This window comes from Oryctolagus cuniculus, chromosome 1 (genome assembly GCF_964237555.1).
Source record: "Oryctolagus cuniculus chromosome 1, mOryCun1.1, whole genome shotgun sequence".
In the NCBI taxonomy this organism is placed as follows: Eukaryota; Metazoa; Chordata; class Mammalia; order Lagomorpha; family Leporidae; genus Oryctolagus; species Oryctolagus cuniculus.
Window position 1 is genome coordinate 214477139 of NC_091432.1, and position 20632 is coordinate 214497770.

General features: G+C 42.6%; 1 protein-coding gene across 8 annotated transcripts in view; it reads right to left on the bottom strand.

Moving 5' to 3' along the window:
- Positions 1–6887: 6887 nt before the first annotated feature.
- LPAR1 (lysophosphatidic acid receptor 1) overlaps positions 6888–20632 on the bottom strand; it is a 153828-nt gene continuing 140083 nt past the window's right edge. For all 8 annotated transcript variants that reach the window (XM_008254984.4, XM_008254821.3, XM_051843292.2 and 5 more), the window contains exon 4: positions 6888–9371. In XM_008254984.4, the coding sequence (XP_008253206.1) occupies positions 9070–9371 (302 nt within the window). In that variant the 3' untranslated portion in view covers positions 6888–9069. The remainder of the gene's footprint in view (positions 9372–20632) is intronic.

The window sequence follows — 20632 nt, forward strand, 5'->3', positions numbered from 1 at the left end:
AATGTGATCAGTCTCACAAACTGATCCAATATTTCTGGAATATATTTTGGTGTTCTCTATCAAAATTAAAACTTAAATGTACATTTCCTGTGACCTAGAAAAGAAAAAAATATTTTAAATAGCCCTAATACTTACCTAAATTGAATACTATTTACTAACTAGAACAAGGTAAATTATGTGACAGTACCAAGTGCACCACAACACACAGTATGTGCTTATCTCTTGATCATCCCATCCATTCAGCATGAAGTTATTCAAGGTCCCAGGCTCATGGGACTTCCCCCTCCTGTGATCCCACTATCTCCATTCTTGGCTTTCATGGATGCAAAGGGGGAGAAGAGATCTGGAAAAAGCATGGACGTCTTTAATTTTGTTAGCCTAAAACATCACAAGGCATATCTACTCGGAGTCCACTGGCCGTCACCAGACAGATGGACCTACCTACCAGAAATGAAGTTTCCTAAGCATCCAGGTAGCAGAAGTAAACAAGATATGTACAGACCTGAATAGTCTCTACTTCAGCTGCACAGCAAAGTAGCAATGTATTTCCCAACTTTGTGTATCTATTTCTATAACGGATTATCAAGTAAAAAAATCAAATGCATGCATACGTATAACCTTATTTTCTGGAAGAGAACCATTTTTTTTTTTTTTTTTGACAGGCAGAGTGGACAGTGAGAGAGAGAGACAGAGAGAAAGGTCTTCCTTTGCCGTTGGTTCACCCTCCAATGGCCGCCGCGGCCGGCGCGCTGCGGCCGCTGCACCGCGCTGATCCGATGGCAGGAGCCAGGAGTCAGGTGCTTTTCCTGGTCTCCCATGGGGTGCAGGGCCCAAGCACCTGGGCCATCCTCCACTGCACTCCCTGGCCACAGCAGAGAGCTGGCCTGGAAGAGGGGCAACCGGGACAGAATCCGGCGCCCCGACCGGGACTAGAACCCGGTGTGCCGGTGCCGCTAGGCGGAGGATTAGCCTAGTGAGCCGCGGCGCCGGCCCGGAAGAGAACCATTTTGACATGTATCTGAACAAAATATTCAGACATTAGGTTCAACTCTTTTATTTCTTTTGAAATCTCATGTCTTTCTTCTTAATCAAGCAGATAAGAGAATCTGTGCTTCCCCTCTCAGGGAAGACTGTAGTGAGATGGCAGCAGGGGGAGAGGAGAGGGGAGAGGGGAGAGGGGAAAGGCGAGAGGGGAGAGGGGAGAGGGGAGAGGGGAAAGGCGAGAGGGGAGAGGGGAGAGGGGAGAGGGGAGGGGAGAGGGGAGAGGGGAGAGGGGGGGAGGCGAGAGGGGAGAGGGGAGAGGGCAGAGGGGGGAGGCGAGAGGGGAGAGAGGCTCCAAAATCTAGATCTTCAATCCAGAGATAGATTCTGAGCTTCACATCTCACATGGTCAATTCCTGGCTGCAAAATTCTCTTGATGGCTCACAGATCTCTCCAACATTACTCATTATCTCTTCTTGTAAACTTACTCCTCATCCTGGAACCCTTATCACAGCATCTTGGATCCCCATGCATCCAGTGGTAAAGGTCACAACATGTCAACACATCCTAAATGTGCCTGGAATCCACCATCAGCCTCTCTGCACCTCTACTGCTATTTTCATTCTTCATCTCATTTAATGTGACAACCTCTGATCCTGGCTGATACCTCTAGTCCTACTTCTTTACAACTCATTCTGAAGTATAAACCAGAGCATTTTTTTAAAGATTTATTTATTTGAAAATCAGAGTTACACAGAGAGGAGAGGCAGAGAGAGAGAAAGACTGAGAGGTCTTCCATCTGATGGTTCATTCCTCAGTTGGCCACAACGGCTGGAGCTGTGCAGATCGGAAGCCAGGAGCCATGTGCTTCTCCAGGTCTCCCATCGGGTGCAGGGCCCAAGGACTTGGGCCATCCTCCACTGCCCTCCTGGGCCACAGCAGAGAGCTGGTCTGAAGAGGAGCAGCTGGGTCTCGAACCGGCGCCCATATAGGATGCTGGTGCTTCAGGTCTGGGCGTTAACCCACTGCACCACAGCACAGGCCCCCCAGTCGGGTTTTTGACTCAAATCCTTTAATTCATTCTTCACAACTCTCAAGGACAAAATGACTTCCAGTCACTCTGGTCATCAAGCCGACCTGCCTTTCAAACCCCATTCTCACAGTCTGTTATTGCTCTTCTTCCCCAGGTGGCACACCTTCTGTTTCCAACTATTGACACATCTTGCCAGAAATGCCAGTCTGCACCTACTGCATGCACGCCTGTTTTCCTAAACTGTTCTTTGATGTGCACTGATAAACAAAGTGGCTGCAAATGCAGGAGCTTGAAACTACCACACTGGGGCTGGTGCTGTGGCACAGTGGGTAAAGCCACTACCTGTGACACTGGCATCCGACATGGGCGCCGGTTCATGTCCCAGCTGCTCCACTTACAATCCAGCTTGCTGTTAGTGTACCTGGAAAAGCAGCAGAGGATGGCCCAAGTGCTCGGGCCCCTGCACCTACTTTGGGAGACCTGGATGAAGCTTCTGGCTCCTGGCTTCAGTCTGGCCCAGCACAGGCTGTTGCAGTCATTTGAAGAGTGAACAAGCAGATGGAAGATTCTCTCTCTCTCTCGCTCTCTCTCTCTCTCTCTCTCTCTCTCTGTGTGTGTCTCCCTCTGTCTTTGTAACTCTGCCTTTCAAATAATTTTTTTAAAACAGAAAAGAATCACATCTCTGTAGAAGTTCAGGTTTAAGATGAAGGGCTTAGGAGGAGCAGTTTCTTTTCTGAGACATTTCTGTGTCATGCCATTGTTTCCCTCGTTAACTCTTAATTTACAATTTTGCTTTGAACTTTTTTCCCTCACTTCTGCTAAATCCTAAATCTCCTGCACATCATATTCACAATATCATAAAGGTCTGACATGCAGAGGGCTTTCAGAACATACTTGTGGGAGCAGGTATTTAGCTTAGCATGAAGACACCACATCCCACATTGCAATGCCTGGGTTCAATCCCTGGCTCCAGCTCCTGATTCCAATTTCCTGCCAGTGCAGATCCTGGAAGGCAGCAGGTGATGGCTCATGTAACTGGGTTCCTGTCTCCTCTTCCATGTGGAAGACCTGGATTGTGTTTCTGGCTCCTGGCCCCAGTTCTGGTACAACACTGGCCATTGTGGGCATTTGGGGAGTACGCCAGTAGATGAGCGCACTATGTCTTGGTTTACCTTTCTCTGTCTCTCAAATAAAAAAGGAAAACAAAATTTTTTTCACCATATTTGTGAATAAACCAAAGAATGAGTGACAGTGATAACAACTATAGGACCTAATTATAATTAGACCTAGACCTTATAATTCTCAATTAAGAACCATTTAATAGATGGTACCATATTTCTTGTTTTATTCCAGTCATTTGGATCATAAAAAGGAGCTGAAAAGCACAAGGTTACCTTGCTCTCAAAGAACTTATTACTGGGGCCGGCACAGTGGCACAGTGGGTTAACGCCCTGGCCTGAAGCGCTGGCATCCCATATGGGTGCCAGTTCTAATCCCAGCTGCTCCTCTTCCGATCCAGATCTCTGCTGTGGCCTGGGAAAGCAGTGGAAGATGGCCCAAGTCCCTGGGCCCTGCACCCATATGGGAGACCTGGAAGAAGCTTCTGTCTCCTGGCTTTGGATTGGCGCAGCTGCGGCCGTTGTAGCCAACTGGGGAGTGAACCATCGGATGGAAGAGCTCTCTCTCTCTGCCCCTCCTCTCTCTGTGTAACTCTTTCAAATAAATAATAATAATAATAATAAAAAACAGAACTTATTACCTAGCCTGGCATTTATGCATGCGTGCAGTAACACTCACAAGACAGTTCATGCACCCATTCTTGATAATAAATTCTCTTCTATAACTTTAACTGTGCTATGTTCTTTGAAGGATTAAAATAATACATAGGGGCAGGCATTTAGCCTAGCAGTTAAAATACCAGTTAAGACCCCTCCATCCCATGCAGGAATATGGGGTTCAATACCCTGCTCCAGCTCCTGATTCCAGCTTCCCACCAATGCAGAAGCTAGGACACAACAGACAACAGCTCAAGTGACTGGGTTCATGCTACCCACATGGGAGACATGGGAGATGGGGATTGAATTCTCAGCTCCTGGCTTCAGCCTGGCCCATCAGCCTGGCTGATACAGGCATTTGGGAAGTGAACAAAGAGATAAGAGCACTCTTTGAAAATAAAATTCAAATCAGATACATTGTATCTCTTTTTAAAGAATTCCTGTTTCCAGAGCCTAGATATCAAGATATATATAAGGAAATATCAGATGCAGTAGAAAGAGTAAGCAATTAGGCATAAAATGCAAAGCTACAAAGATCAGACTCCCATTTTTTCCTGATTGTTTCTTCATATGTAACAGAATCATCACAAGGATCAAAATACAAAAAAAAATCTTAAAAAGTATTTATTTATTTGAAAGGTAGAGTGACAGATAGAGAGAGAGAGAAACTAAGATTCCATCTGCTGGGGCCAGCACTGGGACACAGCAGGTAAAGCCGCCGCCTGCAGTGCAGGCATTCCATAAGGGCACCAGTTCGAGTCCCAGCTGCTCCACCCCTGATCCAGCTCTCTGCTGTGGCCTGGGAAAGCAGTAGAAGATGGCCCAAGTCCTTGGGCCCCTGCACCCGCATTGAGACCCGGAGGAAGCTCCTGGTTCCTGGCTTTGGATTGGCACAGCTCCAGCCGTTGCAGCCAATTGGGGAGAGAACCATCGGATGGAAGACCTCTCTCTCTGTCTCTCCTTCTCTCCCTGTGTAATTCTTTCAAATAAATAAATCTTTAAAAAAATGATTCCATCTGCTAAATGCCAGCAAAACACAGGTCTGAGCCAAGCCAAAGCCAAGAGCCAGGAATTCCACCCGGATCTCTGGCAGGAGCAGCAGGGACCCAAGCACTTGAACCATCTTCTGCTGCCTTTACCAGACGCATGAGCAAGGAGCTGAATTGGAAGCAGCCGGGACTCAAACTGGCACTGCCAATATGGGATGCCTACATTGCAAGTAGAATCTTAACCTGCTACACCATCACACAGTCCCCAGGGCCAAACTACAAATAATATGAATGCTTTCTGTAAGCAGCAGAGCATATTACCGAAACAGCAAAGTAGTGCTACTAAAAATCTTCCTAAAGTTAAGCAAGACCATTCAGAAGATGCAAAATGATATTGGTAAAACATATCATTCAAAGGACTTGATGTTGGCTTTTGTTAATCCTACTTATTTATTTTTAGATTTTATCTATTTATTGAGAGGAAGAGTTACAGTGAGAAGGAGAGACAGAGAAAGTCTTCCATCCGTTGGTTCACTCCCCCAAATGGCTGCAATGGCCAGAGCTGAGCTGATCTGAAGCCAGGAGCTTCTTCCGGGTCTCCCAAGTGGATGCAGGGGCCCAAGGACTTGGGCCATCTTCTACTGCTTTCCCAGGTCATAGCAGAGAGCTGGATTGGAAGAGGAGCAGCTAGGACTAGAACTGGCGCCCATATGAGATACTGGTGCTGCAAGTGGAAGATTGACCTACTGCGCCATGGTGCCGGCCCCGATCCTACTTCATTTTAAACAAAGTAAACACTTAATCAGAGTTGTGGAATTAAGCAACAATTCTTGTCTAAAAATGCCTTTACTTATGACTGGCATATAAACTTGTAAATATGGTAGTATTTCAATAAAACCATTGATACACTGAAATTAGAATTTCATATCATTTTCATGATTCGCAAAATATTTTCCCAATCATTTAAACATGCAAAACCCATCCTTAGCTACTAGATCATGTAAAAATGGGTGGATTTGGCCATTAATCCTTAAGGGGAGAATAAGAGAATTTGCTACACTGACTATCAAGAGGCAGATAATCACTGGAGTAGGAATGGACCCTGCTTAGTAGATTCATGACACGCTGTGGCTCCAGTTGCTCCTGTTTCTTCTGTCGAAACCCAATCTCACTTAGAAGCCACCCAATCTTAATCGATAAGGCATGAATTCTCATGAAGGTTTGGGATCAGGTGGTGTGCACTTGGTGTTAAAGAAAAATGTAATCTGTTTTAAAAGATCTTAACATAAAAATGTTCTGCTTAACTTGTATAATGAAGGGATTTGAAGTAAGTGTTTCTAGTTTTTACAGAGTACAAGTGCATAGTCTGGGCTTCAGGGAAGAGGCCAGAAGCAGTATTCAAAAAATCACAATATTTCAGAAGCTGAGAGACTACAGGAATACATTAGAAGGAAGATGAGCAATGGGACCTCAAGCCTTATCTAATTGGTGAAACACAAAGGGAAGGCCAAAAAGACTCACTAATTGTATAACAGATGTTAGGTGCGATTTTGAACCTAAGAATTATAATTTCACTAATTTTATAAAAGGGACTATATAAGGGGCGAATACTGCCCAGATGGGTTCAGTATCAGTTGATTTCTAAAACCTCACATCCTTCTACATTTAGAGGTTCAGAATTCTCTCCCAAGTACTCACTGTGACAGTCTCAAGTAAATATTTTATCGTATTCCAACATATAATTGTAAAATACAGTTCCCTTTTATCTTGTTAGCTTTATAAACTCCTAGCAAGAGCTTTTCATAATGTTGTAAGTTTCTATAAAGTCAGTTTTTCAAAAGCAACCTCACTCTGATCATTGTTCTGTTGAGGTGGAGCACTGTCCCCGCGCACGCCCCCTCCATTCACGGAGCCTCAACCACCCTCCCTTAGATACCCAAGAGACTCATTAGCCAGGCTGCAACAAGCAGGTCTGGGCTGGGGGAACATACAGTGGTTTCACATCTCAGAGTTCAGCAGCCATGACAGCAGGAAAATAAAGGAGTTCACAGAGGGAAGACCAGGCAATGCAAGCCAGGAGACTCTCAAATTGACCAGAAGCACACATTATTAAACACTGATTGACAATGATTTATTAAGGTCCATTCAGTATGCTCTTAATTTCAAATAGTTCGCATCGCCCCCAGAAACTATGCACATCAGCAAGAGTCCAGGTTCATTTCTGTCACGTCCAACACAGTGCGTTCAGTGTTTTGTAGAAAGCATGCACAAACATCTTTTCACCACCCAGTTCCCCATTCTCTCCACCGTGGGCTCTTGGCAAGTCTGCCCCCTGCTCAATCGCGAACCATGCACCAGCTTCCTTTCTAGACAACCAGTCATTCTTCTTCCTGGTTTCTTTCTCTCCGACATCCTTCTGACCTCCCCAAACCTGCTTCAAGACTGCCCCTTCCTGGATACAAGCAATCACTGATCTACCTGGACAATGCATTAAACAGGCGTCACCTCTCACGGTGCCAGTCTCTCAAGGGTACTTCCTGGGGGAACACACAGTAGCCTGTTACACACTGACTTACTCAACCCCTCCAGCTACTGAAACACCCAAGCCATTTATCACACCAATCCTTTTTCTACTTGGCATGTTCAATGTCTTTGTATCTTCTACAATTCTGTACTACACTTGTGGTAACCAAGAACTGGATAACTGGTCCCTCACATGAAATTTGGAATTGCTAGATACAGTAGGGGGTCTTGGTTATTATGACAGCTGACTATTTCTAGTCCATCTTGTTTTATTAAAAAGAGTCACTTTCAACTAAAGTAACCGCTGCATTTCCTTTGTTAAAAAGGTAATTTAACTGGCTTTCCTCACAACTGCCAACCATGAGTGCAAAAGCGGGAAATCCCTTTTGATAAAAGGTAAAAAGCTTAAGAAGACATTTCACATTTAAAAAAAAAATCCTTCATGGGAATATCACCTAAGTAAACAATCAATGACATGGACAAATTTTTATGTACACAAACTTTTTGCAGCTTTAGTGAAAATTAGAAATAACCTAAATAGTCAACAATACATGGGAACGGTTACATGAATAGGGTTGTATCCATTAAATGGAATATTATGGAGCCATTAAAATCATGTTTTTGTAAAAATTTTAATGCCATAGGAAAATGTGGCAATTCTTCAGTGAAAAGACAAACTTGTTTTAAAACGGTTTATGATATGATCCCACGTATACAAAAAATTGTATATGATATACACATAGACATATATGGGAGAGAAGCTGCTAAAGGTGGTTACTTCTGGGTTGTGATATTATTTGGAAATCAATTTTATACATTCCTGTGTTCTCCAAGTTTTCTACCATGTATGAATTTATTAATTCAGAAACAGGGTGTTAAAAAATTTCCTCTGATGTCCTGTAGGTTTCTGGGAGTATTAGGCTCATGAAATGCTCCAATTAGAATGCATTTGGGTATTTTCAATACGTAGGAACAATATTACTGTGCTCCATCTTCTACTACATTTTTAAGAATACAAATTCTTTTGGTAACAAATTACATTCCCTGTTTATTTTATACTTGTTACAACACTTGAATAAAAAGGTAATATCGTGATTAGAGCAATATTTGCTTCATAACCTACACAAATACTGGCTTTGACATCTAGGTTCTTCTATTTCTTAAAAGATTTAAAATTAGTACCCTATTATCTTTTTAAGTAAAGCATACTGCATATACACATTACATGTATGCCTTCTAAACAGAAAACCATTCTAATTTACAGTTTTCCTACATAAGGAAAAAATGAAATTACGGTAGTTTAACAACAGTCTATAGGCTATAGCATCACGGACATGCTGATAGGCATAAATATGTTTATTAAATGAAATGTATCCTTTAAAAATAAAAAAGGAAGCCTGTATGTAAATGAAGTTGTGGATTCAACTTGTCAGAATTTATTCTGACTTGCACCAAAGCACACAAAACCATTTCAAGTCTAGTTAGTGTAGTCTAGATGGATACTCCAGAGTCTGTTCCTGAATCCATTGCAAGAACTCCATTTTCTACTTTCGGAAGGGAGGGAGCCCGGGACGAGGGTTGTCACATAAGCTAATCTTCAACACATCAAGTCTTGTGGGGGCTGGGAACAAATACTGCCATTGGTTAGTGTTTAAGTACATGAGCTTGCTCGCTCCTCGCCACTCCGCCACCTTGCCCTGGCAGGGAAGTGGGAGAGGCTGTTCGTCCATCTGAAGAGGACGGCCGGCTCTTCGTCTCAGTCCGCTTCCTACACCACGGAGTGGTCATCGCTGTGGACCCCGGCCAAGATGGTGTGGTTGAGGGAGGAGGCAGAGCGGTCTGAGCCTTCGGCCGGGCCGCTGGTACTCTCGCTGCGCTGGCAACAGAGGATCTGCCTGAAGGTGGCGCTCATCTCCTTGTCGCGGTAGGAGTAGATGATGGGGTTCATGGCAGAGTTGAATTCAGCAAGGAGAAGAAAAAATTTCTCATAGGCCAGAACGTCACACTGTGGACAGCACACGTCGAGCAGTAACAAGACCAAACCAGGAGTCCAGCAGATGATAAAGGCACCTGCACGGGATAGGGATCAGGAAGATTCAAAGGAGAAAGAGAACGGAAGACATCGTTATGAAGTCAGCCACCATAATGCAAAATGATTCCAGTCCAACACAAACCATCAGTGCACATGCAATGCCCGTTTTCTGAGAGGATCAGAAAAAAACCCTAGTGATCAAATAATCAACTTAATAAAAGTCCATTCGGATCCTACTAAAACTAAGTACTTAGGAGATACTGACGATCATTTTGAGCAAAACACGAAAAGTCTGATAAGCATTTAAGACATGAAAAACTGTATTCAGGGACACATTTCCCCTCTTACAAAGACATGGTTTATAACAGCAAATAGCTATTGTCAGGCAAAGGATAAGCACTAATGGTAAATGTTCTTTAATGTGTCATTGAGGCACAGTTTCTGGATTCAGGTTGCTTGGATTCAAATCCTTGCTATGCCACTTAGAAACTGGGTGAACTTAGCCAAGTTACTTTCTCACGTCAGAATACTCATCTGAAAAACAGAGATGATGACACACAGCTTCTGAGTTTTGTTTTAGGATTTAAATGGGTGTGGGGTGGGGGTGGGGTAGTTACTTGGTATCTTAACAACAACAGTAATAGTATTATTCCAAGCTCAGCAGCAGGGGCCCATTTGGAAACAGCAATTCTCAACAAAAGATGTGTTTTCCTTTTATTCAACAATTGCTCACACAAGGTATATACTTTACAAATAATAACTCGATCTTCACAAAGTTATGTGACATAGAAAGTGCCATCCTCACTGTCCTGAAGAAACTGAGACATAGAAAGTTTATGTGACTTGCTCAAGGGTATGGCCCTGACAAGTAGATGCTGGAGACAAATCCTCCAGGGATTTCTGTTCCATAGTCCACACTACAGAAAATACAACACTGTATTCTCACTTCTTGAAATATTTTAAGCCAAATTTTATGCTTCAGAGGTTTTACTAATTTGGATCAATTTTCTTTTCTTCAACTATTCTGAATCAAGATTTTACTACAATTGTAGGAACAGACAGAGAGACTGTGTTAATTCCATTATGTTTGGTTCTTGAAATCATTCATCATTTGGATCCCAGAGAAAACTGTGGCCATAAAATGGCATTAAAACGTACTACCGTGTTACCCCAGGATCAGCGGCGGATTCTACACGGGAAAGACAGAACTGGCCAAGGACAAGGAGGTACCACCATGTCCCTTTACGCCTCATCTGATGGCCCCAGAAGGATGAAGGGGTATAGGGTTGATCCCAAAAGTTTATTTGAACTTTTAGATTCAAATGGTGCTAGCCTTGGTGGATGGAGACCTGGCTTGGGGTCATGGATTTGGACTAGCCTCAAGGAATGAGTTTCACAAAATGTAAACAAACAAGGCTGAGTCTCCAAACAGCCCAGTTTCAAATGTGAGCTTTCTTTTTTGAACCTTTTCAGCGGGGAAATGAAAATAAAGCAAGGAGAAAAGTACCCCCATAAAGCTCTTTGTTCTACAACAGAAATGTGTATTGGTTTTAAACTGCTGTTCACTTTGAAGACTGTCCAAGGTGCTTCATTTTCTAATAAATACAATACCTTAGACTTTCCTTAGAGAGAAAAAAATATTTCGAATATCAAGGGATAATAGCCAAGCAGCTCTCTGAACTTCAATAAGAATGTTAATAAAGCATTCATTCCAAGTCCTTGAATTTCCTTGCTTGAAAATCACTCAGAAAGCTAAACATAAAGGAAAATCAAAGAAATGCCTCTTGGGTTTCAGAAATAATGCATTATTCATCGAGAAGCCAGGAAGGGAATTATTCTCAGGGTGGAAAATGCTTGGATGGAAAATGCATGGTCCCATTATTCCATTTACTTGGAAACTAAAACACACAGGGCCCTTCATGAATGGGAAAGCATTCTTTCAAGTTTCCTTTCCCCTTTCTTTTATCAAAGCTCTAATTGAGTTCAAACTCAGAGCTTGATTAGATACCCGCAACAAGCATCTCAACAGATAAATTCTAAATAAAATGATCTTTCTTCTCCTTCCAGAAGGGAATACCCTGACCCTCACATACTTGCTCCAGCTGCTTTGTTCAAAAGTGAGATAATTCAAATCCAGTCATTTGTTGTTAAGAAGATCTGTCCCAATGTTAAAATTCAAAAAGAGCGTGATCTTTCCAAAAAAAAGAGTCATGGTCAAATCAGCCTATGGGCCTCACTTTTAGAGCAAAAAATGCAAGGAGTCTTGCGAGATTGCAGACAGGAAGTGGGCAACACCACAAGCCTGACACAGGAGCAAGCACATGTGGCCGCCTCGTTGAGGAACTCCGGGGCCTCTCCCTCCTGCTTTACCGAAAGGGACTGTGTTCAGCACCATAATTAGGCTCAACCACACAGCCCCAACACCGTGTCTGGATCTGCATGACCGGATGGGATTCTTTCACTGACTCACCATACACGACTCAGGAGCCTACACCTAAAACCCATTGTGTGGAATTCTCCCCTCCTCTGCCTTCCTTTCTCTATCACACAGGTATCAAGAAGCAAACTGACCAAAAGATGAGGATGTTCTACAGAAGGGAGAGTAGAACCAGGAAGATTCCATGTTGATTATGCTCGTAAACCAAGTAAAAAAAAAAAAAAAAAAAAAAAAAACAAAAAACCAAAAAACTCTGAAATCATGTTTGTTCAAATTATCGATTCCCGCCATCATGAGCTTCTAAAAACAAAATAAACCTGGGGGCTGGCACTGTGCCACAGTAGGCTAAGCCTCTGCCTGTGGCTCTGGCAACCCATATGGGCACCAGTTCCTGGCCCGTCTGCTCCTCTTCCAATCGAGCTCTCTGCTTATGGCCTGGGAAAGCAGCAGAGAATGGCCCAAGTCCTTGGGCCCCTGCACCCACGTGGAAGAAGCTCCTGGGTCCTGGCTTCCGTCTGGCCCAGCACTGGCCGTTGCCTCCATTTGGGGAGTGAACCAGCAGATGGTAGACCTTTATCTCCATCTCTCCCTCTCTCAGTCTGTAACTCTACCTCTCAAATAAATAAAATATTTAAAAAAAATAAGCCTTAAATAGTAAGTAATCATCGGTGGGGTTGTGGGACTTGAAATGTACATCAGGGATCCTATCATCACACGTCTGCAGAGAGCCGGCTGTATACCTGTATCGTGATCATCTGTCACCCATCAGAGTGAAAAGCCAAACCTCTGTCTCAGCATCTGCAAAATGGGGAGATCATCGTTCCCTGCCTACCCCACAGGACATGGTGAGGATCACGTTGGACCACAGCCTGTAAAAGCTCTCTTCCATGTGCTACCACCTACTGCCACTGACAGTGGCATTGACTCAAATGGGCTGGTGACTTGGATAGGCATCTGGTGAAGTAGTTGAGATGCCACTTGGGACACCTGCAGGGATATGATAATAAGAACTACAGCAGTTTATTATTATTTATTGTAAAGCTGGAAACAAAAGTGGCAGAAGATGAAATATCCCAGGTCATGAAGGTCTTGTGTATCTGGCTAAGTCATACAAAATAGGCCAATCCAACATTGGTTCTTAACCCTAGCCACACATGACGACAGCCTGAAAAGCTTATGAGAAGTCATGATCTTCACCTGCCTCTCCCCCTAACAGATTTTAACTTCATTGGCGTTGGCAGTCAGATGTTCATGTAGGTTACAACATCAGTGAGAGAGAGGAGAGAGAAAATGATGAAAATAAAGGCAAAAGAACCAGACATTCCCACATGCTTGAAGAGAAATAAAGAGGGCCCGAATTAGGGCAGCAGCATTGGAAAGAAAGGCACTGGAAAAGTATGTAGGAGCTAACCTCCATGAGAAGTACAAGGAAGAAGAAATGGGCGATGATGGGTCCTAGATTTTTCAGTTTGGGCGAAGGAAGGATGATGCTACCTTTTGCTGAGAGAGGAAACCGGAGACAATGCTGACCGGTGTTTAGGCAGGGCAGGTGAACAGGTAGTTGATGATGACGCTGGTTTTACAGGTGTCTCGTGTGAGGCACCTGCCAGACTCCCAGATGATAAATGTCACCACAGGCACACGATAGCTGGAGTTCTGGGAAGCTCTGCCCTAACGTGCTCGCACTCTACCTGATCTGCCATTACAAGAAACACGGGAAGGGGATATTCAAAACATAGCCACAGGTCGCTCTTCCTTGAACAAGCTTAGTGCCTTTCTTATACATCTGCCAAAGCAATCTGGGAGGGGGGGTGCCCACAGAGCTGGAGGGAGGGGCGCTGGAATGTAGGTGCAAAAGGCAGGGAGGAAGGAGGTTGTTTTGGAACAACAGGTCACAGCTGCAGACCAAGATCATGTTACCACACCTTCCCTCCAATCTACACAACCCCATCAGCCCAATAATGCTTTCCATCTGGCCTCACAATTACAGAGTCTTTTCGCTAGGATGGCTTTTTCCTAACTAGTTGAACTTTGCTTACATATGGAATGCAAGAACCGAAGTGAAAGAGGAAAAAAGTCCTCCGGAGAGAAGACCTCTAGGGAGAGTGTGCAAGATTTTTGATGAAAAAAGCAGAAAGTTATTTCCAGCCTGGCTGGCAAAACTGTGTTTTTACAAAAAAAAAAAAAAAAAATCTAAATCAAGTCAAGGTGAATCGGTTCTACACTGATGCTGCGCCCAAGTTAACCTCTTCTTGGTCTCACTCAAATGAGGATCTCAGAAAGAGTCCTCCTGACTCAGAGATTCGTGGTGGGGACCTCGTGGGAACACTGTGAGTACATAAGCAGCTTCTTCTAATGCCACTAGATTGTGGACATCCTCAGGGAAGGTACCTTGGTACTCCAGAATCCCAACCCAATTTTAGTTCCTCTCTAGCTACATTATGATTTCTGCTATTAAGGTGCTTATACACAACTTCATTAGCTAGGAAATTCTTCTGTATTACATATCTTAAATAAGGCCATGTTAGGTAAAAAAGTTAAATTCCTTGGTCGAGCAGGTAAGGGGGTTGTGATAAGGGAGATGTATGTGGGTGGCTTTTTGAAATTAAAGCTTGTTCTAAAAGAATCACTTAATTATATTTTCCCTAACCAATGGAAATATATAACTAATTCAACTTAGATATTGCCACAATAGATTATTTCTGTGTTGAAATCAACATTACTCTCTAATTCAGTGCCCAACACTTCCCACTTCTTCATGGTTACTATGAATATTGTACACACTTCAAGTTTCATCATTTCCTTCCTTGTGTGATATACTCTAAAGTTTTCATTACTCATTCCCTTTTTCTCTTTTAGTTTTTAAGATAACATTATATGTAATATAATGCAAATATAATAAAATATATAATGCAATAAAATAAAATATAAAAATTTATTCATAAATTAATTTAAATTTATAAATATTTAAATAATAATAAATAAATATAATGCAAATATAATAAAATATAATTATATTATTACTGATCCACTACATAAAGACCTTGGTTCAGCGGGAATGTAGGCAGGGGCTATTCCTGAGAGCAACACCTAATTTTTAGAGGACACTAACACAACACAGAACAGTAAAGCATAGCGGAATCCTCACTATGTTCTCTCTTGAACTGGGTGAAGGGTTCAGCCCCATAATACTGTCCCAACCAACACAATTCTGCCTCTTTTATGCACAAGAGAAGGTTAACGTCACCTTCCCTATAGCGTTTTACACTCACTCTTCTTAGCTTTAAGCAGTATCTCACACACACACATATTCTCTGTATCCTACAATAGACCATAAATCTCATCCTACAACTGTCCATTGGAAAAGTGTACTCTGAAGTGACGGATAAACCAGTGCCATCTCTTCTGGAAGACCGTTCTCTGCTGCACGGCCAGGAGAAACCACTTCTCCTTTGCTAAACCCTGGCCAAGCGAGCGACACCTTTTATCTGCCTATCGCACAGACCCCTCACCAATTCCTCTTCCTCCACGAACTTCCCTAAAGTCCAGCTTGCACACAACAATCAGATCAGTGTGCACGATGCCACCTTGCTTCTTGAAGTCCCTGAAGGCTTCCTGTTTGCAATCCGTACTTGCTCCCTAAGGCCTGGCACAGGACTGGCTCCTGCCAGTTTTGAATCTCATCGCTTTCCACTCACTCCTCACTTATTGGGTTCCAGCTACAAAAACCAAACTCATTTCTGCCTCAAGATCTTTGCAATTACAGTTCCTTCTGCTGGGAATACTCTTCCTGTGGCTCTTCAGGTCTATTTTACTCAGCAAGAAATGTCACTTCCTCAAAAAGGCTGTCCTTGGCTCTGTGGTTTGAACAGGGTTTGCGCCCTCTGAAACCCATGTTGAAGTTTGATTCCCATTATGAGATGTTATAGAGGTGGGATCTAATAGAACCTCTGAGAGACGGAGAGTCACTAGGGCTCTACCTTCATGAATGGATTACTCCAAGCATGCAATGGATAGATGAACAGGCTATCTCTAAAGTGAATCTGCTATAGTCACACAGCTGGGTCTCATGTACACTCCCCGTCTCTCATGTGATGCCCTGAGCCACCTCGGGATACTGCCAGCAGAAGTCATCCCCAGATGTGGCCCCTTGACCTTGGGCCAGAACCAGGAGCCAAAAATATGAACCTCTTTTCTTCCTAGTTTTCCCAGTCCATGGTATATGTGATTAGGAACAGAGAATGGACTTGGACACTTGGCTACTGCAGCCAAAGCAGTGGGCCACTGCCACCACCAGAGCAAACCATTTTATCAAATTCATATCCCCTATCTATACCCCAAACTATTTCTTATTGGTTTACATGTTTATTGCTGATCTCTCCTCAACAAGAATGTAATCTTTACGAAAGAAAGAATGCTATCTCTTTCATATTTGTATCTCCAGCATCTCAAACAGTACCTACAGCACAGCAAACACTCTTCTTATGAATGAATGAACAAGTCACAGCTAACTGCCTAATAGGCATACTGAAAACAAAGAAAACTCATTGGTAGAAATGTCATAAAACTGTTTGGAAAACAGACATTAATATCTCCAATCTGCAAGGTATTTGAATACATGCTACAGGGCATTCAAAGGAGCAGGAGGTGGGCTGTATACCTTTAGCTTTGTCCCTAAAGATTCAATGGTCTATGCACGGTTATTTTATAGGCTGTACCATTTCCTGGTGATTAAGAGGCAGGGAGGGGGAATACATCCTCTATCCCTGGAATATATTATCCTACCATGTTTCAAGATATAAAATACAGTGTTTTTTTTTTGTTTTTTTTTGTTTTTTTTTAATTTTTGACAGGCAGAGTGGACAGTGAGAGAGAGAGACAGAGAGAGAAAGGTCTTCCTTTGCCGTTGGTTCACCCTCCAATGGCCGCCGCTGCAGCCGGCGCACCGCGCTGATCCGAAGGCAGGAGCCAGGATCCAGGTGCTTTTCCTGGTCTCCCATGGGGTGCAGGGCCCAAGCACCTGGGCCATCCTCCACTGCACTCCCTGGCCATAGCAGAGAGCTGGCCTGGAAGAAGGGCAACCGGGACAGAATCCGGCGCCCCAACCGGGACTAGAACCCGGTGTGCCGGCGCCGCAAGGTGGAGGATTAGCCTATTGAGCTACGGCGCCGGCTTATAAAATACAGTTTTATTTATCGCATAGGCAGTATCCATCTATAATACTAAATTTGAATAGCCACAGGGTTTTTCTCTAGGTGTCATAGTCATACATGTTTTACAGACTTTCACATTGGAAACTTAAGTAGTTACTTACAACCCTACAATGTAGGGATATGTTAGTATACTATCTTTCACTTTTTAGATGTTGTTGTGCATTTGGCCTAGTGGTTAAGATGCCATGTTAGACACCTGCATCTTGTATCAGAGCGCCTGGGTTTGGGTCTCAGTGCCAGTCCCAATTCTATTTTCCCATTAATGCACAGCCTGGGAGGCAGTCGGTGATTGGGTCCCCGACATCAACATGGAAGACCTGGATTGAGTTCCTTGCTCCTGGCTTTGGCACGGACCAGTCCTTGGCCACTGTGGACACTCAGGAGATGAACCAGCAGATAGGAGATTTCTTCACCTCTCTCTCTGTCAACCCCCTTCTGCCTTTCAGATAAATAAGACATATAAATAAAATAAATAAAAATTATAAAAAGATTACACCTTTTCCTGGTTACATATGAAATTAATATAGAAGCTGAAAACAAATTAATATTACATCTCACCATAACTATAATAATTGTAACATTTTAACATTTCATATAAATTTAAAACTATTTTTCTCATTTATAGTGTTGTAACAATACTACACACACACACACTTTTCTGTAATGATTTCACAACAAATACTATATTGTAGCCATTTTCTATATATAATCAAATAGTATTTTTTATTTATTTGAAAGTCAGATTTACAGAGAGAGGCAGAGGCAGAGGCAGAGGCGGAGGCTGAGAGAGAGAGAGAGAGAGAGAGAGGTCTTCCATCTTCTGGTTCACTCCCCAGTTGGCCACAACGGCTGGAGCTGCACCGATCCGAAGCCAGGAGCCAGGAGCTTCTTCCAGATCTCCCATGTGGGTGCAGGGGCCTAAGGACTTGGGCCATCCTCTACTGCCTTCCCAGGCCACAGCAGAGAGCTAGATCGGAAGTGGAGCAGCTGGGTCCCGAACCAGTGTCCATATGGGATGCTGGCACTTCAGGCCAGGGCGTTAACCTGCTGTGCCACAGCGCCGACCCCTCAAATGGTATTTTTTTTAAAGATTTATTTATTTATTTGAAAGGCAGAGCTAGAGAGAGGCGGGGCGGAGGGGAGGGGGAGAGTGAGAGAAAGTCTGCCACGGCTGGTTCACACCCCAGATGGCCGCAACTGCCAGAGCTGGGCTGACCTGAAGCCAGGAGCTTCTTCTGGGTCTCCCATGTAGGTGCAGGGGCTTGAGGACTTGGGCCATCTTCTACTGCTTTCCCAGGCCATAACAGAGAGCTGGGTTGGAAGTGGAGCAGCCAGGCCTCAAACTGTTGCCCATATGGATGCCAGCACAGCAGGCAGTGGCTTTACCTGCTATGCCACAGCGCCAGCCCCTCAAACGGTATTTACAAACATGAATTTTCCTGGCTTTCATACAATTACAACAGTAATAAATATAAGTAGAGCTAGAAATTATGAATATTTCTGATATCTCCTGTTATACATGAAGTTTCAGGGAATGCTTTCATACATGAAATATTTGACCATATATTTTTATTATTTTATCAAAGATTGCAAGAGAAGATCTTATTGGGTAAAACAGTGCAAACATTTCTGGCTATTATTCCATATGTCTAAATTGTCCTTAAGCAGTGTTGTACATTTTTAGGCACTCATAAGCAGTATGTATTTGTGTTAATGTAACCTCTAAGAATGTTGATCATTATGATTTTATAAAACCTTTGTCAATCTCATAGGCAAAATAAAAAATGGATTTTATTTTTTAATATATTATTGAATGTTAACTACATCAATATGTTCATTGACCAACTGAATTTATTATTTTATAAACTGTTCATATCCTTTATCCATCTTTCTATTTTTTAAAAGGCTTACTTATTTTTAGACAGAGTTACAGAGAGAAAGGGAGGAAGAGGGAGACGGAGTGGGGGAGGGGAGCAGACAGATTGATCTTCAATCCACTGGCTGACTCCTCAAATGGCTGCAGTGGTCCAGGCTGAGCCAGGTGGAAGCCAGGAACCTGTAATTGTATCCAGGTCTCCCACCTGGGTGTTGGGTCCCAAGCACCTGCTCCATCTTCTACTGCTTTCCCAGGCACATTAGCAGGGAGCTGGATCAAAAGCACAGCAGCCAGGACTTGCACTGGTACCCATATGGGATGCCAGCATGGCAGGTGGTAGCTTAACCTGATGCACGACAATGCGAGATCTACCCACTTTCTATTTGGGTGTTAGGGCTTTTGTTACTTGTGTACTACCGACTCCTCTTTGTTTAACATGAATAAAATTTTCTTGATCCTATTACTATGTTTTTCAGATCTTCATAAACATTTTATCTTTCTTGATGAGTTAAAATTTATGATTTCTAGTTTTTTGCTTTGTTTATAACCACAAACATATTTACCCATATTTACTTACTACTAATTAATGATTCATGCTTTACTTTTAAATCTTTCATAATTAATATTGACAAAATATTTTACTTACCTATTATTAACTTAGTTATTTAATTGACAAAACTGTATATATTTGCAGTATACAAGAGAAATTTTGATACTTACACACATACACATTGTGGAATGGTTAAATGAAGCCACGTTTTAAACGGCCCCTTTGTTAACACTATCTGTCAATTACTTCACGTTATGTGTGTATCTGTAATACACAATGTATGCATACTGCGTCTAGCAGTGTTCCCTCCACAATGCTGTGCATTTTACTAACAGTCATAAACAGAAGACATTACCATCTTCACATAAGAGTTGCACAAAGACACCACAGAAAGATGGAAAGAAATACCAAAAAAGAAGTAAAAAAGGAAACATTTTTTGAGCCAAAGCCTTAAGTCTTCAGATTGAAGCAGCTCACTTAGTGCTGAGCAGAGAAAATACACTTATTTATTTATTTCTTACTGAAATATCTGAAATCTTAGCATGCAGAGAAAAATCCTGCAGATGCAGCTCCGGCCAATGCGACCAACTGGGGAGTGAACCAGCAGACTGAAGATCTCTCTCTCTGCTCCTTCTCTCTCTGTATAACTCTGACTTTTAAATAAATCAATCAATCTTAAAAAAAAATTATTGCCTATGAGATTGACAAAGGTCTTATAAAATCACAGGGGCAGGGCAAATCATCATCAGTTACCCAATAAGAGTAAGAATCACAATGGAATCCCACTTCTTATCTCTGAAAGTCAATTCTAGAACAATGCAACAATTTATGCTAAATTTTGAGGGTTAAGGACTTTTAAGAGTGTAATTTTAACCTATTATACCTGGCCAAATTACTTTTAAGGGTGAGAGTTTTTTTAATGGGTTTATATGGACAAAAATGCAAACATATATATAGGAATATAAACAGCAATTTCAGGACATCTTCTGGGAAGAGACTACGAAAGGGTTGGGTGGGGAGAGCTCTGAATAGGAGGGCACTTCAAAAAGTCCGTGAAAAATGGAATTTAAAGATGTTTATTTTTGCCCCCAAAATTTTGAACTTCAGTCCTACTTCTTTCATAGTACGAACTTTCCATAAACCTTTTGAAGACCCCTCATGTATACGATTTAAACATTTTTATACCACAATTATCTTTTAATTCCATGAATCCATGGACTTTT